Source organism: Daldinia loculata (genome assembly GCF_022478755.1).
Source record: "Daldinia loculata strain CBS 113971 unplaced genomic scaffold F4817scaffold_78, whole genome shotgun sequence".
Taxonomy (NCBI): Eukaryota; Fungi; Ascomycota; class Sordariomycetes; order Xylariales; family Hypoxylaceae; genus Daldinia; species Daldinia loculata.
The window spans coordinates 113,177-137,082 of record NW_026054932.1 but is presented as its reverse complement, the minus strand read 5'-3'; the positions used below and the strand labels follow the sequence as shown (position 1 = coordinate 137,082).

General features: G+C 45.3%; 3 protein-coding genes across 3 annotated transcripts; 1 reads left to right on the top strand and 2 right to left on the bottom strand.

Annotated features, from left to right (window-relative positions):
• Positions 1–9,177: 9,177 nt before the first annotated feature.
• F4817DRAFT_351713 (uncharacterized protein) lies at positions 9,178–11,302 on the top strand. Its single transcript, XM_049305114.1, has 4 exons — positions 9,178–9,412; positions 9,464–10,171; positions 10,231–10,734; positions 10,799–11,302. The coding sequence occupies exons 2-3, from the start codon at positions 9,706–9,708 to the stop codon at positions 10,713–10,715; spliced, it is 951 nt and encodes a 316-aa protein (XP_049154630.1). The 5' UTR covers positions 9,178–9,412; positions 9,464–9,705; the 3' UTR covers positions 10,716–10,734; positions 10,799–11,302.
• A 26-nt stretch (positions 11,303–11,328) lies between these two features.
• Positions 11,329–15,180, bottom strand: F4817DRAFT_351708 (ABC-2 type transporter-domain-containing protein). The gene has a single exon (XM_049305113.1). The coding sequence runs from the start codon at positions 14,852–14,854 to the stop codon at positions 11,786–11,788; it is 3,069 nt and encodes a 1,022-aa protein (XP_049154629.1). The 5' UTR covers positions 14,855–15,180; the 3' UTR covers positions 11,329–11,785.
• A 3,695-nt stretch (positions 15,181–18,875) lies between these two features.
• Positions 18,876–21,580, bottom strand: F4817DRAFT_351702 (FAD/NAD(P)-binding domain-containing protein). The gene is made up of 7 exons (XM_049305112.1): positions 21,399–21,580; positions 20,958–21,288; positions 20,703–20,898; positions 20,491–20,652; positions 20,295–20,440; positions 20,203–20,244; positions 18,876–20,143 (listed from the first exon to the last, which is right to left on the bottom strand). The coding sequence occupies exons 2-7, from the start codon at positions 21,166–21,168 to the stop codon at positions 19,128–19,130; spliced, it is 1,773 nt and encodes a 590-aa protein (XP_049154628.1). The 5' UTR covers positions 21,169–21,288; positions 21,399–21,580; the 3' UTR covers positions 18,876–19,127.
• Positions 21,581–23,906: the final 2,326 nt, after the last annotated feature.

The following is a 23,906-nucleotide window of genomic DNA, read 5'->3' as shown; positions in this document are numbered from 1 at the left end:
TCGCGCGTGGACAATGAGAAGAGCGGGGGAGAGGGACATGATTTATGCAAAAGAATCCGATTTCGTAGAAATGGGAAAATACTCAACATGGATCGACTTTTCGATCTCGATCAGCGGTTAGCTTGAAACTTGTTGTCTAGCGAAACATTTGCGATCTATCGCATTCTAATCCTTGGCAAAGGGACATATGCCATAACCAACTTGCCAATAGTTCGCAAAGATAGTCCTGACCGAATAAGGCATAAGCTTTGGGATGAGGAGCACGAGCTCGCGACTAGCCTCACACAGCATGGGAGTGGTAGTATGTAGTAGTATTGATCCGGAGAATTTTGTGTACCTAGTCTCAATGGTACGGAATAATGTAGAAAATTCTAATTCGAAGCGGGTTGCCTATTTCTGCGACATTGTGATGCTACCCGTTTTCAATCTTCAATTTGCTTTCTCCTGAGTAGTACTCCGTACGTAAAATGTAAACCTAATCGTGTTACCTCCTATTATGTACCTAGACATATGTATAATTCCGTATAATCATAAGAAAATGACTATGGATGAAGATTTTGGATCTGGAACGCCCTAAGACCCCACCGTTCCCATCTATGTGCCACATTACTGGGGCAGGGCTGGGCAACGGGAATCTTCGATCCTCTTTGTCGATCGTTTGGTTCCGTCTAGGTCGAGATTCTAGGCCCGGATAACATAATCAGTCGTATGTTGTCGGTTTCAAAGATTTTCTTGATGGAATCATCTGGATAGGGAATCTAGATCACGGGAAATTACACTATGTAGCAAGGGGTATTGTTAAGTGAGGCTATATGTATTATCTACAGTTATCTGAAGTCTAGAATGCGAGATGCTTCATGGAAGATTCAAGAACGGCCGGCCAAGAATCCGTCTTCGCCGGTCAACTTCTCAGCTCCTCAAAGAAAATACCGAGTGACGCATCCGGATAGTGAAAGATTCAACGCATATACGGAAATTATCTAAGTGGTCAAAATCAGCGACGAGACTTGTTTTTCACATAGAGGCTTGCAGTTGTGGTTTTCAGGCTTGCATGTAGGCGTCCTGTCGGCGTTTTTGCTCAACTACCTACCCTCGAATGCTAGTATCTGACCGGTTACACGGTTATACGTAAAACTACCAAATATTCAGCTAAATTGACTACGCAAGGTCAATTGCTGTATCGAACTTCCATCTGTCGGCCCCTAACCTTTAAGGTACACCGTCGCGGGACTTCATGATTGTTCTCCAAGTTTCGTAGCCCCCCACAAGTCCACCCTGAAAGTGGATCTGCAAGATCAGATAGATCCATTCATACACAGAACCGTGGTGAGGGTAAAACTGGAGTCGACAGAGACTCGGGTCGCGACCGCGCAAGGGGGCATACGCTCTGGGACAAGGGGATTAGGCTTGATACCGGATCTTTTCTGTCGAGTTTACATAGTTCCATCTTTCTTTGTGAACCGTTATAAAACAAACGCCGTGGTATTATGATGCTATTCTTGTGCGAGTGGCAAATATGTTTTCTTTCCTGGACAGTTGGGGCTTCTAGTGGGTTGGCTATAGTGTGGGATCTGGAGGATCCCTACCGTTAGTGATCGTCACCAGGTCTAGCGGGGAGAAGGGTCTGGATCGAGACTTAGCAGATTCATCGGGGCTCAAGGCAGAGGCTCGGCCAGCTCATGATCTCCTAGAGTGAAAAGGATTGGTGTGAAAAGCGCTATTATCTCAATCAGTGCTCAATTGGATTTTCTTCTTTCTATGGAGTCTCGACTGAAAGCCTTGTAGAGAGTTTACATAGTTATATCAAGCCAACTATTTGTTTGTTAGGTAATGCCATCCTTCATAGATCGGATCGTGACAGTTCACTACAGGTTTGCATCTGCAAGTGATTAAGCAGTAGAAATTAAACCCCCAATAGTAGCACGTGTAAGAGATCCATCCAACGAATAGTATGCCAAAGCCAAGTATCAGCAAGTCTTAGCCATCGTAGTTCTTCGTGGTCATCGCTTGCTGCTGCTTTAGAGTAAGGTCAATATCAGAACAGTATTAACCACATTTCATCAATAGCCTGTGTAGTAGTATAGGACCATATTAGAATGGAGAATAAATACCTATAACAAGCCTCGGAGCGTTTCAGATATTAACAGGAGGCATCCCTATTTATCACTAGGTAGAGTAATTCGAACAGTGCGCAACGCCGGATTTTCATCCGATTCATGATACTGGTGTACACGCAATAGATGACAGCATCTTCCCTCCATCTTAGAGTAAACCTACTACAACTACTTACGTAGTTCAAGGTAATAGTGTGGTCCTACGACATTACCTGCCTAACAATTTACATCTTCAATGGATTAATAAAACACATTTACGGATCTCGATACCGTTAAGCCACGATTCATCGCATGATATAACTCTATGTACATAACTCTACAGGACACAGTATAACGTAAAACTAGACGGTCAATAAAATATCAAATTGAGCCTTGTTAATTCCCGAGGCTCTGTTTTCTTCGTTTTTGGAAATCATGCGAAACAACTTAAATACATCCACAGTTTATTAATCTCTTATCTTGGGAACAGCTGTCGCAAGCAGATCCATGGTATATAGCTGTCCACTCTGTCGCCCTGAATCAACCACTCCCGGGATTAATCTGGGAATATTGCATATTGTAAACACAGATAACAAAGCGCCAGACCGAAGGTTCATCGGCACGCCCTGTACATATCGTACATACGGTTCCAAAGTACATCGTGTCATAGAAAGAAAAGAAAAAAAAAAGCCACTGCGAGAAGTATTCGACGCATGAATGAAGTTGTTATTCGAGCCCGACGGATCCGCTTGGTAGAAGGAAACGCGAAACGCCGAGGTCATCGGGATTTTATTAGGCAGCACGCTATTCCTTCCATCCTTTTTTCTTTTTTCCTTTTTCCTTCTTGCACTATTATACCCCTACCTCCCTACCTTGCCCTGCTTGTCCATACATACATAGGTTACACCCTTTACACCCTAGTCTATTCGTGACCAGGCACAAACTGGACATACAGACGACCAAATTGGACACCTGCTGGCCTGCTCCCAGTCAGTTCCCCACTTGGATACTTGCGCCATATTACTGCGTTCTTATACGGTTATACTTGTCCTGTGTACGAAGTACTACCTCTTACTAGCTGTGTACTAGCTAGCAACCAAGACTGGGGCCTGTCTTTTCTGGGATCTGGTCAGGCCTCTACATACATAGTACATACATAACCTACATAACCCTACTACATACAAAAAGAAGAGGGCCACCCTTGCGGAGCTCTTGTTTTCTTACCAACCCCTAGTAACTGTGGAATAATAAGAACTGGATCTCTCGACTTGAGCCAACGCCAAACATCCAAACATTCCGAAACAAGCCCCCCCCAAGAAAGCTCCACGCCTCACATTCCATTCCCGACTTTTTGAAAAGCTTCCATATAAGCTGCCAACATCCCCCCCTCCCTCCACACAGATACATATACATACGCTAGTCTACGCCGCTTTGCCACTCTTCAACATGTCAACTCGTCCTCAGAAATCACATTACGCTAGCTCTTCGTCACTAGATTCAGATAGCAGCTCGCCATCGTCGTCCGACACCGACCTCTCTATCCGAATCAGTATGGACGTCCAACCCGTTGCGTCGGTCGAGGTGATGCGCTGTCTGCGCTGCCATCGCCATGTCGAAGCCACATCGACCGACGACCCTGCATCGATAGGAATGATTCGAGTTGGATTTAACCTCTACTATTGCCAGAAGTGTGCGACAGCAGTTGGATACAAATGAACACGTCGCCAATGGATATTATGAATGAGAGAGAGAGAGAGAGAGAGAGAGAGAGAGAGGTCGACTATTTCGACGACAGATTTTCCTACAAGACTACAACAACTCAACAACATTCTAACCTGAGCTAAACAACAATACGATGAGTTTTCGCCAGAAAAGAATATGGATTTTTGAACAAATCGCATTTTCAGACCTCCATGAGAAGGAAGCCGACAAATGGCATCCCGCAAAGCTTTGCTATGGTCATGCGCTCTGCGCAAAAAGGAGAAATCAGCCAAACACAAGCTTACAACGCTCTGCTGCATCTGCATGGATATGATTCTCCAAGATGTCTACATTCAGCGACAGGTGCATATCTACCAACGCACAGCACGGCCAAACAGCTTCGCAGGGATTTTATATATATATTTTTTTCCTCCCTTTATTCTACTCTAAGCCAAGTGGGTTTTTTTCCCTCAAATTCCCAAATTGCTCATTTCGTCACCGCCGACCCCAAGCTTTGGGTCGCAGCAGGTCGACCTTTATCCCAAAACATACGATTGACAGGGAACTTCGAAACATAGGTAGCGAATTCGCTATCTTGTATGTATCTTGCATGGCGACACGGGATCTTAGCGGACGCCCTCCCGGCTATCTCGCATATCTCCCGCCACCCTACAGATCTGAAGAAGGATGGGTTTCGGATCGGGTCTTTCCCCTCTCCCACATCCATATTACTAACAGATTTATATTCCATGCAATTTGGAGAATTGCATGTGCACCACTATGAATTTTCATCTACGGGATATTGCTCGGATCTCAATACGGGACATGCGGCATCGAGGCGCATACGCCCAGCATGCGACTAGCCGTTGAATCCGAGTCTTGGTTGCCAGGTACAGATGTAAGCACAAGCACAAGCACGAGCACAAGCACAACATCGCCTTGTTAGCCAACCAACAATTGGGTTTAGACGAGCTCGATGTGCTTCAAGCTTTGGGCTTTACGGTCGGGCGACAAAGTGGCTTACCTAGCCACAACACCATGCAAACATCACCACTTTGCTTTTCCCTTTGCCTAAACAAAGCCAACACGAGAGCGGAGGACTAGCATGTGCCCCTCTCAACCCCGGCTTGTTTCGAGTCCTTCTTGATGGGGCTTCACACGTCATATGCATCTCGACCCAAACAACCCGGGCCAATCCAAAGTCGCCAATGGTCTTTACTATGGGTTCCTATCTCATCGTCTAGCCAATCACCGCTTCGCAACCTGGCTCTAGCCCCGGCAAATACTACCGAACCCCGGTCCGTCCGCGCTCCTGTGACGTTTTTCTGCTTTTACCTCCCACCAATGGCGCCGGCGCTGCGGCGAACGCTATGCAATCACACACATGTGGTCTTTCGCTCGCGCGCGTGCAATATATCAATCAATCAATCAATTAATCAATCAATCTATTTCAATTTTCCCCCCATCTTCCTATGTATGTAGGGAGGCCCGCTTCGGAAGACGCACGTGCAGCTGGCGGTCTGCTTGCGTCCGACAGCTTTACTTCTCCCGTTTACGTGCGCGTGCAGCAAGCATCGTGCAGCATGGGGGGAAAAGAAAAAGAAGAAGACGTTCATTCCTCGAGTCGGCGGCTGCGGAACTACATACCCTACTCGGCCCTTGCAGGTCCATGTACAATCAATCCCCTCTTCTACTGGCACGTTGCTGTCGACAGCATTCCTGCCCAGCAAACTAATTCGCTTCGCTTCTTTTCCCCCCCTTCGAAAAGCAAAAAAATTAACAAGCTCGTATTGGGCTAGTTGCTTTTTTTCGTATCCCGTCCCCATGTCGCTTTGTCGGGCGCTTTCGGGTGGCCTTTTCTGGTGGCCTTTTCTGGTTACCGTGATATCTTATTGCGTTTTGCATAAATTGAATGAGTGGATGTTCGATACCCCCTCCGCCTTTCCCCCCCATTTTGTCTTGGCGGGCTTTGGTGGTAAACTTGTCGGTTGGGTTGCATTGGTTTGGGTTCATTTTTCATGTACTTTTTGCTTCTTGTTTTTCCACGGCGTCCAATTGGGGAACTGGGGCTGGGCATGATGTGTGGGTACCAATAGGCCTCGGGCATATGAATTGGGAGGCATCTAGGGTATCGACATGCGGGTGGGCGAATACATACACGAAGGGCATAATGGCTTTGGGGGTATTTGGAATGGAAAACCATAAGGGGATCTACACTGGGTGGCATTTTTATTACTATATTCTGATATAATTCAAATGATGGTACATTGTCTTCTCACCATTGGTCTCTCTATGCAATTATATCTATGACTTGATTAAACGAACTTAATCAATATGAAGGATTTGAAAATTAATCGGAGTTTTCCAAGCTAGTAAATATATTCTAACTTGAAGGACAAGCACAAGTGGGACTAACTGGAATAGCCGGTTTCTCTAATCTCCTAACTACCACTATACCAAATCGAATAAATGAGGCTCTCTAGATCTACATTATCAACTACGAGACCTTGACCAGACTAGATGCGCAATGTGCATACAGCTTACGTGTATAAGTGTTTTAAGAGTCATGCCCAAGCCGTCGCAGTCCGCCCCGTACGTACACGCACTCATTTACGCGTATGATACAGGCGGGCTAGGAGGCGTGCATTAGATGCCGCACTCTAGATTAGAAGGGAGCTGGCAGGAGACTAGTGTCGTACTATAGGAAGGACGGCGCGCATCGAATGCTCGACGGTTGTTTCTAGCTTATAGCATAGGGCGCGGCGCCGAAGGACTGCCGTGCTCTTAGTGAGAAAAGGGGCGAGCTATTACGTGTATGGACGGGAAGAAGTCTATGATACAATCGATACCGTATTTCTTCTGCTTAGATGCTGCGTACCTATCTAGCTTATACGCTTGAATGAACTTCAAACCCCTAAAATTACTTACAATATTATATCTCACATGCCTATCACTTAGGTACACAAGATAATCTCTTATGCCATGTGGTTGTACTAGGTAGGGTAGCTATGAGGTAGATTGGCATCATGATAGCTATGTCTTACCAAACACCTTGATGCAAGAAACCAGTCATATATTAACTTCCAATGCTATAGTGTCGTATAGTCGGGTCTATCGGAGAGCTTAGCTGCAATAATCGTCACCGTTATTGGACCCTGCCTGTCTCCTTGATCTCCTATAGGCCAGAGAGCTCTATCCCAGCTCAACTTTCGTCCTACTATGCTAGTAACAGCCGCGAGTTAGAGCTTAAGAGGTCGACGAGTAATCTTCATGCCGTGCTTATTCCAACTACATGACCTCGACATGTGAAGTAGCTTAGCTGTCTGCACAACTGCACTGCGACACCATGATAGCTGTCTTCAACCACACATGCCAAGCCACGACTCCGGCAGATGCTTAAATCCTGCTCGTTCAAAGAAGGGGTTTGGCAGCTCTCCGTCTGAGGGGACACTGTAACCCTCCTGTCGTTGAACATTCCCTGTGAGCACATGCGCGCATAGGAACATGTGCCCTAAGCATATGTCATAGAAGTTGGCAAGCTATGGTTGGTCCGAACATGATCCTGAATTATCCAATTCAGCCAAAATGCGACGATCAGGGTCCTTTTTCATCATCATGCAGGATGCGCGTCGACATCATCGCGCAGTACGACCTCCTCGTCCCGAATTTCGAGGTACAAAGCCAACAGGCCGAACCGCAGATCAAATTGGTGGCTAGCACTTTTAAACACATGTATGTATACATGTATGCGGCGCGCGGTGTGGATTCTGTCATCCCTTGGACGAACGTGCGTTCGCGGCGTCGAATGCAAGCCTAGCATATATAGCTCACAACATATGTAATTCGGCCCCGTTCGTAAAACGCTGTGTGTGCTTGCTATTCTACCCAATACGAAAATTGCCTAACCCTAGCCAGCCACACACTCAATCACGCCCTGCGTTGACGCATACCAACATACAGCAGCAGCAACGAAAACCCTATCTGGTGCGCCATGGGTCGCGGGGAAGTAATCGCATTAGCCTAGTCGTCGGCTAGTCAGGCAAATGAGGGAATTCAGAAATGTCCGCGGGGAAAGCTCAAACCCGCTAGCGGTCCGCGCAGCATCCAGTAGACGATCCAGTAGACGGGTTGGGATGGTGACATTGTCTGACCCCCACAAAAGAGCTTGGAAGCAGGGAAGCTGGGTTATCCGACGTATCTGAGTAGCTACTGTTGATGTCGCCGACGAGTCACGACTGCATGCTAATGCAGACTGGGTATGGTTTTGGGGTAACAAGTTAAAAAAGAATGATAAGCTTGGGGAGTGCCGGCGCCAGGAACGTGTTCCCTTTGAAAGTTTACGCCGGTTATCTCGCGAAAAGCGCAGCTGCGAATCAGGTCGGACCAGCAAAGCGCCGTCGATTTCCATGCCTTGGTCAAAGCCGATTGTTAAGCCTTGAACCTAAGCCCTGGGTTCTCTTTTGGGTAGGAAAGTTTTCCGGATTCCGAGGCGGTAGATTAATAGGCCAATTAAAAACAAGCCCTCCAAGATAGGTACCTGTTTGTGTTAAACGGACATGACAAGCTCTCACATGCTCCCCCCCCCAATGGCCATGCAAGATGGGTACCCACCAACCTTTACCCAAAAACCTTAACTGAATTTCTAATGCGAGATGTAGATGTAGATGGTTTCCACCGAGGCGGATGATGTAGTGTAGCTAAATCTGTAATATGATGCAACACCGAGATCCCGGAACACCGGTTGGCTTCCGTTAGCTTGCTAAGCTTGGCCGGTTTCCCGGTTTATTGTAGCCTGCTAGGTCTCATTAATAGGCCTCGTATATGTAATATAAGCTTGGATATTTATCTACCTGCATTTAGCTCTTCGGCTAATAATAAGCCTTGAATTGAAGGGAGAATCAAGCAATGGTAGGCAAGCATTTAAGCGGTACCTAGAGCCTCTTCGTCTTAATACGCAAGCTTAACGACTTAAGTTGACTCGACCAATCAGAAGCATACATATGCAGGGACGATTGCTTCAATTTTCGAGATGTTCTTTTTTTTAGGTACATGTCTGTAGTAAGGTAAGTAATAGTAAAGCTGGCAATTTACTTAAGACTTGGAAAGAGTTTTACTTGTTTGGCTCAAAGGTACGGCGCAGATGCGCTCAATTAGATGGGAAAGCTTGAAACTGAAGAAGGTACACCGTAGAGTGTCTTTTGAAAACTAGCAGTTGAATTAAGAAACTAGCCCACTCAACTTTAGACAACAACTACAACTACAACTCATATCTCTTCTTCCTCAACCAACGTATACTTTTCGAGTGTTGACCTCTATAACTCCTAGTTTTGTGGATCCCTGGCAACTGTAACTGAGGCATGATTCAGGCAATTGCTGCCTGCATTCTACGCATATATAAACAATAGCTAGATCCTAATCCTGTAATCCTAACTTAACAACGATGTCACCACTATTCTAGGAATCACAGTTTTACCAGGTGTCTTCTCACCAAATCTTTAAACATGGAAAAAGTCATGATGGAAATCGCATTGACCTTAGACTTGCTGTTCGTATTAATTAAAAACATATCATAGCTTATTATTTACCTTGGGTATTTATGAATAAGGTCTCCCGACCATGTCAGCATAATTGTTATTAGACTGCTTTTGACGCTATTCTGACTTATTCAGGATCTAATGCTGAATGCTACGAATTTCATCGTATAAATACCGTACGTACCTGAGCAACAGCCGCATTAACCCCGCCATTCACCGCTACGATCTCCATTCTTGGTTTCTAGGCACCGGCGACCTTGTGTCAACTTAGTTATTGTAGAGTTATGAAATAAAAGGGGCTCTTTATATAAAATTTAAAGTATTTTCAATAATCCATTTCATCTGTCTTGATATTGGGTAGTCACAGTACAAGCGCCATGTCATCCTTTATCTCCCTCGATCTCTCATACGAGGGTGACTCAGATATGGACAAGAAAATCGGTGCTACACTACAGGGCCTTGTTAACGACACGGAATCCCCTGAGTCTGCGGCGAAGATAATCCATGGAATGATTATTGACGACTGCCGTGACGCTTACACTTCTTACAATTCGGTATCAAATCCGACAGCAGAACAGATAGAATCTGGCACCGTCCGTACCCCTAACCCCGGTGGATGGATGGGATACCTCTGGGATTGCCTAGGAAGAGCAGCTATGAGAGTACCTGCTGACCATAAAGGTCAAGACAGACTTGTAGGTCTGCTCCAGGAACTCCAGCAATTACCTAAGAGCCCTGTCCCCGAGTTCGTTGCTGGAGAGATGAGGGAAACCATACTCTGGAATATCACAAAAGAGACTCAGTATGAAGGCCTTACTCAGTGGCTTTGGGATCTTGACCAAGGTACTTCCTCGAAGCTTTTCCCATCTAGATTCTGTAACTAATCTATCTATTTACCCTAGGCAACTTTAACGGTGCGCACCAGGTAGAGAGCGACCCAAATGCTGCTACTGCCTATACCAACTTCTCTGCTTTCCTGGCACGCCTATTAGCGTCCGGTGTAGCGGACACGAACACCCTAAGCGCACTACGGCGACCATCGCCCTTCGCAACAAGTCATCAAGACCATATCTTACAAGACTTGCCTCACCACGAACCTTACGCAGCTGCAGCGGCCCAGTGGATTATCTATGCTGGAGATGTACTCTTCGAGCTATGTGAAAAGCGCATACTCGTCGAGGTCGGGGGTTTGAGATACAGTCGGGCTTTGTGGCATGTATGGAGCGTTAAATTTAAAGTTTTTGCCGAGAGCAATGAGTCTAGCACTGAGGTTCGAGAGTTCGCTAGGCAGGCAGTGCATAAGATAGACCAGTGTAAGAGGGATGGTATTAATCCGGAGAAGAGCGTGATTGAGAAGTTTGGTTATATACGTCCGGAGGAGAACTAGTATTATGAATATGAACCAGGTCAGTAGTATTTGGCTAAACTAAATCTATCCTAATAATAAGCTCATCATCATTTGTCATCTAGTTTTGTGCCCATCATTTTTCATTCTATGTCTATTCCTCATCTTCACGTCAAACCGTTATGAGCCCCTTTCTATATCTAGACGTCGAAGGAACCCATATAATATCATCAAAATCCACGTGGAATGATTTAACCAACGCACTATTGCACTATCGAACCACCGTTACCTCCACGTCTAACTTAGAGACCTATTGCCCCTATTACCCCTATTACGCCCCACTTCTCGCACGTCCCCGTGAAAACATCATGCGACCAGAAGTGTTGAATATGCAAACCCCTTTAGTGGTCTCGAACAAAGGGGTGTGCGATTGGACCGATGCGGTAGCGGCCCTTAATTTCTCTTCCGATTGAGACTCTTGAATTGTCGCTTCAGCACATCGACGAGCTTACCTAGAGCACCGAAGACATAACCAAGTCCGAAGCTCCAGTTGCGAATTCGCACCGTGTAGATGAAGAAGTATACGAGAGCCCAATTAGAAATGCAGAAGGCTAGGAATATGCCGAAGTCTAAGGTTTTATGTTAGCACACATATCCGTACGTATATGTGCATATAATTTATAGGAACTTGTACAAGATATGGATTTCAACTTACCTCGCCATATTTCGCTAGCATTAATATTTAGTGTGGCAAGATATTCATTGCCAACGCTGTACGGGCAGTACTGGCACCCAGTTGTAGCCTCGGGATTAAGCAAGTAGCCTCCGGCACTCCGTGTAAACTCGCCAGCGTAGGACTGGCAAGTTTTGTTCGGAGGCGCGTTAAACTGAGCAGTCTCTGACGGGTCGCAACGAACGGGAACTCCATCAATCGACGCGGCAAGCATCCCGCCGATCCAGTATGTGGAGGGGTTGGCCCAGTACATCCAATACCTCCAAAACACGGGGAGTGTTGAGTAGGATCGTACCACACCATTGAATAGACTGAACATGACGAAGAAGAATGGTAATACCTACACCTGGTAGTTAGTATCAGCGAGCCTATCAATATGTCAAATCCTAGAACTTACATTGTCAATGACTCTCAGGCTAGGTGCAAACGCGCAGATCCACTGACCCCAGCTGGTCATGAACAGGAACATAAGCACCGTCATTATGAACGAGTATCCGGCAGCCAAGCTATTACCAGCGAGACCGCTGGGCCAACACCATAGAGCCCAATATATAATACCAGAAACTATGGCAGCGGGGATTTCAGCAACGATGTTGGCAGTACTGAAGGCTACCCAGCCATAAATCCGAGAAGGGTACTCGCGGGCTTGCCATAGGCCTAGATTCTGGTCGAACCTAGGCACGACAGCGTTGACGATGGTGGCTGGAATTATGATGATTAGGAATATGGTGAACATGCGGTTCTGCATATCTTGGACACTGTTTCCGAGTTTCCAGAATGTGAATCCGTTGAAGACTCCGATGATTACCGCGACGAATAATCTTCCATAAAGATAGGAAGATTTGCGCCAGTATTGTCTGAACATGCGCTTCGTCAACTCGACTGTCTGTACCCAAGCTGATGCGGCGAATTCCCTTTGCCGTTCATTTGAGACTTCACCACCATGTGGCACAGCGCTACGGACTCTCTTGAGACCATCGATCTCTTCGATAACATTTTGCGCCTGCTCGCTATTCCTCCATTCCTCGTTCCAGTCAACCTTGGTGCCATCAGGTCGCCTATGAGGTCGCGCAGCAGTTTCGAGAATAAACTCGGCGACGTTTTTCTCAGGGGGGCATGTAGCCCCACGCTGAGCAAAGTAGTCTATGACATCCTTGCCATTCTCTCCGATAGGACCGAAGTAGAAGGTGTTTCCTCCAGGATTAAGAGCAAGTACCATGTCGAATTGTTGGATCAAGACCGAGCTCGGTTGGTGGATAGTACAGACAATAGCTTGGCCAGCGGCGCAGAGCTTCTTAAGGAAAGTGACGATCGAGTAGGCTGACTGGGAATCAAGACCAGATGTTGGCTCATCTAAGAACAGAAGTAGGGACGGCTTGGCGGCAAGCTCCACGCCAATGGTAAGTCGCTTGCGTAATTCAACGCCGAGCGAGCTGATGATGGCATCTTGAAGGTCATTGAGTTCGAGCAAGTCAATAATCTTGTCTACATATGCGAGTTTCTCGGCTCGGGGAACAGACGCTTCTTGTCGCAACAGAGCAGAGAACTCGATGGCCTCTCGAATGGTTTGAGTTTCGTCGTGAAGATCTCCTTGGAGGCAGAATCCCGTATTCCGTTGGAACTCGGGTCCCAGCGGCTTTCCGTCAACGAACATCTCACCTGTTACCACACCAGTTCGCTGTCGCTGCGCCAGAGTATTCAGCAAGGTCGACTTGCCGGCGCCGGAAGCACCCATGAGTGCGACCATGATACCAGGCTTCGCATAGCCGTTGACTTTATTTAGAAGTTTACGCTCGCCGCCGAGGTAGGGTACGGTGTACTCGACATCTCGCCAAGTGAAGATTGATTCACTCTTTGTTAGTTGCCCCAATGCCTCTCTCTGTTCCTCGCTAGTAGCTTGGGAATCCTCGACCCTGGTGGCGGAAGACCCGCTGCTGTCGGCACCTTCGTTCTCAATGTCGGATGGTGTAGCAGCCTTCTGGGCTTGCTTCTTCGCTCTTCGACTTTTCCTGAAGATTAGAGCGCCGCCGCCATCAGATGAGAAATCGAACATCTCCGTCGCAAAAACTGTAATGAGCAGATATAGAATCGTGAAAGCAACCACAACACCAAAGTTCCGCCAGAGGTTCGAACGACTATAGCCAAGGGCAGTTTGTAAGTAGTCACTGCCCGCAACCACTCGAGAATTTGGTTTAGACCCAGTAAGAGCGCATCCTTGATACTCTGGTAGGAAGTTAGGACCTCGAGGGACGAGCTGTTCAGGGGCGCAATCCATTACTTGATCCGAGAGCTCATTTGTTAAGACTGCCTCGAAGCTGTAAGATAATGGATTGATCCAATATAGCCATCCGAACCAGATGTACTTGTCTAAGAGTTGTGTCTTGGGTATAGCATACCCCGTGAAGATAACAAGCAAATTGAGAGCAAGGGTAGAGAAGCGCAAAGCCGTATCGATTTCCGGCGATAAACTGGCAAACATCCGGTAGAGGGCCGTGATCATTATCGTCGTGGTATAAACAAATAGCAAGTATATCCAGAACTTGCTTACATCGACATCCAAGTTCGTCATGAAATACATGGCTATCCCAAATATAGAAACCTGAGCAAAGATGACTGGGAAGTCCAGAATAAGACGAGCAAGTGACACGGCAGAAGGGCGGTAGAAGGCGTAATCTCGGTGACGAGCGACGATCACACGGCCACTGACGGCCTTCCCGAGCTCTGCCAACTGAAGCCAGCCAAGGAAGACCACAGAGAAGAACAAGGCGCCACCGCGGGTGAAAGCCCCCGCAGTCGAGAACGGTTCCTTGTAGTAGATGGAGCCGACTATAAGACCGCTAGACATTGTAATGAAGAATTTGGTCCCGAGAGTCAACTTATCCCCGATTAAGAGCCAGAATTCTCGTTTGGTACACGCCCATACCTGGCGAGTGAACGACACTGTGTAAGGGGACTTCTTGCTAACATGCTTCGACTTGGCCTCTTGTACGGCGCCTTCAAATTTCCTCGCGTCTGCGAAATCCGTGCGTTGGAGGTGCTCCTCGTAGTCTTGGACATCTTCCAATAGCTTTTGGTAGTTCGGCGAGTTGCGGAAGGCCGTCTCCAGCTCTTCGGCCGTTTTAGGTGCTCGGTCCTCGAACCCAGGTCTGAAACGCCTCTCATTTGGATCAGTAACTGCGGTCAAGAAATCCGCCGTAGTTTGCCTTTCGGGACATTCAAATCCAAGGTCTATGAAGTACTGTTTCGCATCTTTGGCGGGCCCTGAGAATATTTGCCGGCCTTGGTCGATGACTAGGACTTTATCCATGAGCTCGTAGATGCCTTCACCGGCTTGGTATAGTGTCACGAGGGTTGTCCGATTGCTGATGTCGGTCATAATTCTTAGTGACTTGGCGTAGTCGAGAGCCGTTGAGGCATCTAAACCGCGAGTTGAGTTATCCCATGCCATCACAGTGGACTTTGATGCTAGCGTCTCAGCAATGGACACTCGCTTACGCTCGCCGCCGGACACTCCTCGAGTGTAGTCATCGCCAACGAGTGTATACTAATTTTGTTAGTAACTGACTTACCGAGACATGTTCGGAGATATCTCGGGGGGTATAGTTATTACTTACCTTAGTATGACTGATACCGAATATTTTTAACAGGGCGTTAGCGATGATTGGTATTTCCTCTTTAGCACCCTTCTTCGTCTTATTCATGAGCGCAAATGTGAAAGTTTGCCAGACATTAAGAGAAGAGAAATGAATGTCGTCCTCAGGGTTGTAGTTCACTTCACCTCGATACATCTGCTTCTGCTTCTTGGATGGGATGCCGCCGTACGATATTTCTCCTTCGACAGCCGCAAATGAATCGACGTTGTTGCTGACAGCTTTAAGAAATGTGCTACATCCGGAACCGGGGCGGCCCAGAACAAGCATCATCTCGCCGTCGCGCACACATCCCGTAAAGTCGTTGATTAATGTACGCGTCGACTGATTTCTTCCGAATCGCAAAAAGGGGAAGAAGCGTGAAACAATGTGGTATAGGTCGGGGCCGAAAGTTCCAATTATGGCATCTGGGAGTGTACGAACGAAAGAAGAAGCGCTCTCTACGCCCTTCACTGTGAGATTCTTATATATGACACCGACTCGCTTCTCAGAACCGTGTTCTGTACGCTTTTCAAAGTGGCCATCGCGCATGAATTTTCCCAGCTCGAAATCTTCCTCCTCTTCTGTTACAACCTTCTCATCATCCCCGAGTTCAACTCGAGCCTGTGTTGAAAGCGCATCGGCTGCTTCACTACGACGACTGCGAACTTGAGTCAAATCGAAGTGTCTGCTAGCTTGTGAGTCCCTCGTTCTTGTTCCCTGTAGCCGTGAGAGGTTGTGTCTTAATACCTCTAGCTCCTCCATAGCTTCGTGTTCATCAAAGTGACCAACGTCTCTTTCACCCCAGGTGCCCTCCCCATTACCGGCCGAGTCAGAATCATCGTGTTCATTATGGCCTTCCGGGTCCTGCGTGGTTCCGGTTGATCTTCTCCTATCGAGATGAGTATCTTCACGATGCCACAGATTCACTGGCACTCCAAGCTCCCTACGATGAGAGGCATCGCCACCCAAGCCGCTAGACCACATGGCCCTAGTCTATTAGCCACGTGGATAAGGTTTGTCGGACACGCGTTGCCCACGGGCACGAGTATCTTGGAACGGCTTAAACAAACGATGAAACACGATATTCGTCTCTTGGCTGAATCTGAGAAATCTTTCAGGGGTGGTATGAATACCGTGTAAGTTTGAGAATAGCTATAAGTTTTCGAAATTTGAAATAATTCACTAAGAATCCCACTGCTTTCACTGGAGATAATAAAAATGATGATGATTGATAAATTTAGCGCTAGTTCGAACGACAGCCGTAACAGAGAAATGGTTGATTGTTAAGCAAAGGATTAGGTTGAAAAGCAACCCGATGGAGGTGTAAGTATGAAGTATGTTGAGGCCGGCCCACCACACTTAATCGCCAATCGGTCATGGTGTTAAACATAATATGTGCATTATGCCGACCGGATTCCCTAGTTTATAACAATCTCGAGTTCCACGACCGATGTGTCACTCCGGACCTGTTATCATTAGGAACACACTATTAGCACATACATCGCGGCGTGTACTCGTACAGTACTGATAGGTGAGCCATTGATAACTGAGACGGCCGAATGCTTTTTCAGTGGCCGAAAGTATCCCCGGACATTCCACCACATGTCGGTGAGATAACGACCCAGTCAGCTCAACAAATAAGAACGGGAATAGATAGGCCATATTAGACGACTCGTCGAGGTATACGCAATGGTTAGTACTACTGTGAATCCCAAGGATTACGGTATCGCTGACGGCGATAGATCTTCTCCACTAGTAAGGATGGACGGATCAACTCTTTGATAAAGAATGAAAATAAGTACGTAGATCCCACATATCTTTCGGTGTTAAGTATGGAGTTTAGGTGCGGTACTAAGATCTCAGATTTATTTTGCCTAGAAATACTACAGGATCTCTACCAGCAGGCCGGGACCTAACCAGACCATTGCTATGATAGCTGAATAATCACATAAGCTTACCCTTGCGGCCAACTTCGACCCGAGCCTAATGTCTCAGAACTCCGGGCCTTGCATGTATGTAGGTAGATCTCACGTGGGACCTATACATATGCCTACTTTCAAGATCTAAGAACCCGAACCAATAGGAGTTTCTCCAGAAGACCTCATGTAGATCTTCAAGTTCCTTTTTTTTGTTTCATGATGCTTACAGTATATCATATTCAACATATACACCCCTTTAGTACAAGTTGACGGATAATCACCGATTAGTTCGGAGCAAACGAAATCCCAAAAATGTATGACAGGATGTTTATCATGTACTTAATATATATTAGACGATTGTTATGAGGCTTATCAACGTTGCTAGAAGATTACATGGTGATGCTACACTACGGGGTAATACATCTCAAACCTAAGGTTCCATCCTTTATACATATAGAGTTTACCTAGTGATTTGATGGCTCAAGCAGGCAGAGGAAGCCTCAAGAGTTCCCCAATATATAATACTTACAGTTTACTCTCAAGCCAATAGATGATCTTCTCTAGAAATTGCGAACTCATTCCTACCCGTAGAGCCATGGATACATCTTACCGAGCCTTGTCAGGCTTTGGCCTTTCTGATTGCAACTTTACGCTTACGAAGCACTAATGCTGTGTTTCCCTCATAGTTAATAGAAGCCAATCAGTTAATAGAGATACAGCTAGCTAAGGCCGGGAGATATCTGCCGAGAAATTGCGAATCACTACTAGCCAGCTTCGCGATTCGGGTTTTAATATTGGTAGTTAAGTAGAACCCCTATCTCGACATGTACATAAATTCCCAGTCTGTGGTCCCAATACCCGATCTCACATCAACTCTTCCAGACTCCAGTCAAGGTCAATTAATAGAGATCTTAAAAACCAGTATCTGACAATTATTCAAAGTTTATCTATATAATAGTTGTAATGGATAATTAAGCCGTTAATTCTATTCTCCCCTTCATTCGGGTCATTTAATACGTTTATAGACAATTTCAAGCTACTCCTAAACCTTTGCGATTATATGAGCGCAATATGACTCAAAGATTCACAGCAGCCAGGTCTCTTGTGTAAATGTGTAACCCAGTGCAAGTTAATCTCACTTGTTGGTCGGCCCAAACATTGAAAATCATGGGAATAGACGTGAAATCGGATTTAAGTTAATAAGCAACGCGTATTCGTCACCGTTATAAGATGAAGTTCAGCTTCTAGGACAGTACCTATGGTCATCACTAGGTACCAACGGCATTAATATTGCGCGACTTATCTTAAAATAACTTTGTGTTTCTTACAATATAAGCTTATTCCGCCACATCCGGATCTCCGATTACCTAATAATCGCCTTCAAGGAGATGCTCTGGATCTGATACCCCTTTACCCCTGAGTCTGTGTCGTTGAAGTATAGGACGCTAATAATTACGTGGAGAGTTCCAAGGGCTATCGAGAACAAACTAGGAGTAAGATACCTATCAAATACAAGTTCTCGGCAGTTTCATATATAAATTATATATGTAGGTAGGTACCTAGCTTATGATATCACTTACACATCCTTGTTCCCCCCGCATCAATGTCTTTCATCCTTGCTATGGTTTGTCCACCAATCAAGTTTGTACGACCCGCCATATTTGGCAGTTCATCAAAATGGCGCAACAGACCTCCAGCTGCCATAGAAAAAGTTACGGATATTTTGCCTTGATATAATTTGACTCGATTCTTGAGTTCCGAATAACTAATAAAAGGCTTAATACTATAACTAGATGAAGTCGCAAATTAGATTTGTATTATAAAGGCACTTATTTATTAGAACTGGTAGTCAAATGTACTGTTTGTAGTACGCAGTATCACTAGTTACACGAGATGATATGGTTTCTTTACAGCTATCCAGTGACTTATTAAGTTGTGGGTAAGACTTGGCAATCATGGTTTTTTCCCCTTTTTTTCTTTCTTTTTCCTAATATGTTACCTAAGTATACCTAAGATATGCTCAATAATACATTCAAGACAAGATAAATCATAACCCGGTCAAATAATACATATCAACGAATACAAAGTCGTGATTCCGATTGAGCTGCAATGCCGGAAGCTGAATCCAGATAGTGGCCAGCTTTGATAATGGATAGTATTCCGATGACAATTAATGCGAGAACGGTCGCATCTTGAGGTCCTTATCGTCCTCAGGATTCCCCGGAATAGGAATATCCAAGAAGTTCGGCTCGATATACCAAGCAGGGTTACCACCCCATTCGTTGTCTCCTTCACCCTTCGAGTGCGTAATACTCCATCCGTTCCCCAGCCACCTCAACTTGTTCGATTCGTTGCCATCAATACTTTCCCAGTCATAATCCTCCCACCTGGGTGCTCGTAGAGCCTCAAGCGCATGGAGTGCACTCCCTGGCCATAAACCCACAATACGCTCGCCCAAGCCTCCCTCGCTCTTATACCAACTATGACACGCGTCCGTATAGACAGTACGCTTGAAATATTCATCGCAGTACGCGTCCCAGTCACGTACACGCTCAGGCTTAATCGTCATACTGGCGTAGTCTTCTTTCTGTAGTTTCCGGATACTTTTTATGATATAGTCGCCTTGAGCTTCAAGCATCACAGTTAGAGATCCGGCTCCAATGGCTGCATTCGGGCCGAGCATGATGAAGAAATTGGGAAACGAATCTACTGTAAGTGCGAGATATGCCGTGGGGTACGGTGTGAAGCGTGACTGCAGCGATTGGCCAGTGCGCCCGTAAACTGGGAATGGTGGTGCCGACGAGGTATTGAATCCAGTAGCGCAGACAAGAACATCAAGGGGAACCAAGCGACCCGACTTTAGAGTCACTCCACCTTCCGTTATCGCTTCTATAGGGTCAGTGATGAAGTCTACGTTGTCCTCAACGAGCGCCTCAAGGTAACCCGGACCTGGCGTATTACGCCGGCAGCCAATTCCAAAAGCAGGAATCAAGAATTCTGCGATTTCGGGCTTCTTCGACAACTTCTGTTTCATTGCTTCACTGAATAACCCAATCGCTCCTCTCTGCATCTCCGATTCCTTCAATGAAACAGGGTGGGATATATTGCCGTTTACTTCAATAATCCTGCGAAAGTTCAAGAATTTCTCGGGATCGTTGGCGAATTCTTGACGTTGTTCCGGCGTAACTTCATAGAAAAAGTTGAGCCTAAATCTGAGGTTAAGGATAGGAATCATAACAACTCACATTCGAACTTGGTCGGGTCCAATCCGAGCTTTTCCATTACGGCTGCGGTTGTCAATATAAAGAGCCCACTTTTCTGAAAAGGGGGAACGAACCATCGCCAAAAGGATTTGTGATCCACGTCTTGCTTCTGACAAAACATGAGAGCTTTGTCCCTTCAATCTTCTGTAAATTTGGAACGATCTGTATAGCGCTAGATCCGTTCCCTATAACTCCAATTCTCTTGTTCTTGAAGTCGTAACTATTACTTGTTAGTTTATTAAGCCATCACATTGCCAGGACTATACACACCTTTCCTTCCATAGTGCTGAATGCATGGTTTCCCCCTTAAAGGATTTCAAACCAGGGATATTCGGCCAAGAAGGGTCACTGAGACTTCCTCTAGCAGAAACCAGCACATCGGCTTCGTCTTCAAAAGTCTCGTTGGTATCAGTCCGCTTAATCGTTAGAGTCCTGTTTCTATGTAAGCACGTGGAAGTCCATCCGGGGAGCTTTGTTAAGACCATTTCTTCCTGTTATCATCCCACCGACAGGATTCTACGCTATGTGATAGCTTGACGTATCTGAGGACTCCATATTTCTCAGCTGTCCCTTGGAGATACGAACATATCTCCTTTTGAGGTGCGTAGAAAGCAGACCAGTCAGGGTTCGGATTGAATGAGTATTGGTAAGAATGTGCTGGGATGTCGCATGCACATCCTATGGTATGTGAGCGAACTAGATGAGTAATAGCCGAGACGAATAGCACCAATTCTTACCTGGATATTTGTTCACCCACCAGGTACCACCCACTGATTCGTGTCTTTCATATATTCGGAAGTCGATATTGCGTAAGCGTTGTGGTATGCGAATGCCCAAGTAAATTCCGGAGTAGCCAGCCCCTATTACGCGAACTTTCATGGGCCGGTGGCCATCTATAGGTGCCTCTTTGATTTCAAATGGTGTTGAGTAGTTGAGGGAACCCATCATGGCAAAAGAAAAACTCTCGTACTTAACATACGAAGAACAAAACTTCTTGAGAGCAAACAAGCCATGTTGGATATATATCTCTTCTTATAATGAGCACATCTTGATTAGTTGGTCATCTCGCTAATCGTAAACGCGAGTTAGTTCATCGCTTCCCCGCACTCCAGGTTCGAGATTGCATCTAATACCCCGGCACTTATAAGCCATTCGGAGAAGTAAAAGGGGGATATCACCTCTCATACTCCAATAGACGGGGGTATCTAATCGAGTTTAGCGAGTTTAGTAAGTAGGTGGCATTAGAAAAAAACGACAGATCGGTTAATGCTTTCGGAATCTGACTAATGCTATATGATATTCTGGTGCTAGTTGAGGAGTAGGTTAGGTAATCTCTAGGTCGATTGTCTCCCTTCTCATGTCATCCTGACCAATATGGGACCACGTCGGCATTTATGCGGTTCAGTTGGAGAATTAAAGGCCCGCCCCTCGCAACATCGGCAATAATGTCAAGAGATGAAAATCAATACCCGATTAACTCTACGATGTTTAGCAAAGCAAGAGTAGTCAATTATCTCGTTGGGGGGTTGCTTAAGATCTGTTTGGTGAACAACTCTTGATGTTTACATTAACTACGTGTAAACTCAAGAGATAACTATTTATACCTAAACTATATGATATTTCAATGGACAAGCAAATACTGTTATTCATTAATTAATCACCTAAGTAATGTGTAAATATAGACCAAAAGAAAGTGAATTGTTATGGCTAATGCGTTTATATTAAAATACTACCTGGTATGTAGTTGCACAATGTATCTAGCCCATACTCGTCTCATGAGCTTCTAATAGCGCCCAGGCCGAGCTTCGATAAATATACTCTAATTAGTAATCTAATAAATCTGAGTAGTTCACATGTTAGGGAATCCGAGATGCTTGAGGCTAATTAGTACAGAGAGAAGTGCGATGGAGGATAGCTCGTCGGAGGATCGGTGGGATTGATATTTTGTGAAGAATCATCGACATATCCCTCTCTTAAGTAGGTACTTACAAAGTTCTCGGGGATTTTTTATTTTCACAGCTAAATCATTTTTACGTGGATTACCAATTGGAATATGTAGCCCTTGTCCTTACCTAACCTTTATATCATATTATCTACGCAGTCAACAGTCAGGACCAAAGGGCATCTCAAAATCAAGATTTTTGGTACATGCATACTGGGACATATAGTTTGACTCTTAGTTCCTGGATACCTTATATATTTTTATATCCTCCGAATAATTACCTGTCATACTAAATAGTGTGACTACCTCCTATTTATATATAGTGAATGACCAACCTAAAGTGTATGCTTTAAAGATACATGTCTATATAAACTCTCCCACACAGTCGTCCAGCCTCCAAATTCTTTTACTAGGACTCTTGCGAAACAATACAGAGAGATGGTGGTATTGAGATTACTAGGATTTGATAATGGCCTGAACACATTTTCCGGGGCGAGCTCATCTAGTAGGTGCTTTGGCTAGAAACCTTCTAGAGAGTTAAAGTTGAGATATATTTCTGAGCTATCATGTCCTATACGTACTATTTAGTATTATTATACGTACCTATTAGTTCTTTCTATATGGACTATCGGGCGACATACATAATTTATTGAGCAAAACTTTCACTTAGAAACTAGCTTGGGGCAAAGCATTATCTAAATTTATCAGGAGAGGGAAATAAAAAGGGTGAAAAGTTAATTGCAAAAGCCAAAAAGATTAGGTTAAGAAAAGAAGTGAGATACTGTGTTAAACTTATTTGAGATGACTACTAAATTAAGCTTCTCAATGGTTATACGTATTAAGTCTCATGCGCCTTGATTATAGGTAACCCCTATTTTTCGGTACAATACCCCTTGGCTCGATAGAATAATGCCAAAGAACAAAATAGTTCAACTTTATATTCCTTACCTATCAGTTAACGCCTACCTATTAAGGTTAAATTTGGTTCTCTCCAAGTTCGGGGTTTTAATAGTAGCTAGGATAATGTTAATAGCTTAATCGAAATAAGAGAATTCACGTCGTGTTTTAAGGTTGAAGCGTTTGGAGGAGCACGCTTGCTTTTTACAATCTTATCTTTCGTACCCTTTAATTGGGTAGAAATAGACAAAATGCCTTAGCAAGAGGATAGGGATTAACTGCAACTGGTCGATTCTAAGATATCTGATACTATTATATCGATGAATCGAGCCAGTGGTCGGTAAGCAAACCCCACCAAATAGCCGGAGACGGCTACATAGACGAAAGGAATGAGCCAATGAAATTGTACAGTATTGGACCGTGTTCTACAAACTCAATTTAATGGCTACATATGCATGTAGGCGCCGAGGATCGTCAGCGCATGGCTGCTAATATTGATGACCTAGTCATTTTGGCGTACACGTGTGTATTGTGTATATCTGTACGTATAATTGTACGTATGATCTGTATATGTAGATGACATCAGCGCCACACATATTACCTAGACCGGAAATCGAGGTCTAGCCTTACCTACCTAAGGTAAGTAAAAGTAATTAGCGAATATCGGATCGCATCGCAAAAAGAAAAAAAAGGAGGTACGTATTTTGAGTTGGGGCGGTTCAACGCACTGAATCGTCTTACTGTGCCCTCTCGAACAGCCCCTCAGGCAGTCTGGGCAGCCTGGGCAAGTATATTGATGTACATACAGGAATGGCGATATCTGGATGACGTGCATTCTAGAAGACGA

Coding starts and splice junctions, on each gene's coding strand:
- F4817DRAFT_351713 (XM_049305114.1), top strand. CDS start 9,706: ATGTCATCCTTTATCTCCCTCGATCTCTCATACGAGGGTGACTCAGAT. Junction 10,172..10,230: donor GCTTTGGGATCTTGACCAAG/GTACTTCCTCGA, acceptor TATTTACCCTAG/GCAACTTTAACGGTGCGCAC.
- F4817DRAFT_351708 (XM_049305113.1), bottom strand. CDS start 14,854: ATGGCATGGGATAACTCAACTCGCGGTTTAGATGCCTCAACGGCTCTC.
- F4817DRAFT_351702 (XM_049305112.1), bottom strand. CDS start 21,168: ATGATGGGTTCCCTCAACTACTCAACACCATTTGAAATCAAAGAGGCA. Junction 20,653..20,702: donor GATGATAACAGGAAGAAATG/GTCTTAACAAAG, acceptor ACATAGAAACAG/GACTCTAACGATTAAGCGGA. Junction 20,441..20,490: donor TCAGCACTATGGAAGGAAAG/GTGTGTATAGTC, acceptor AACAAGTAATAG/TTACGACTTCAAGAACAAGA.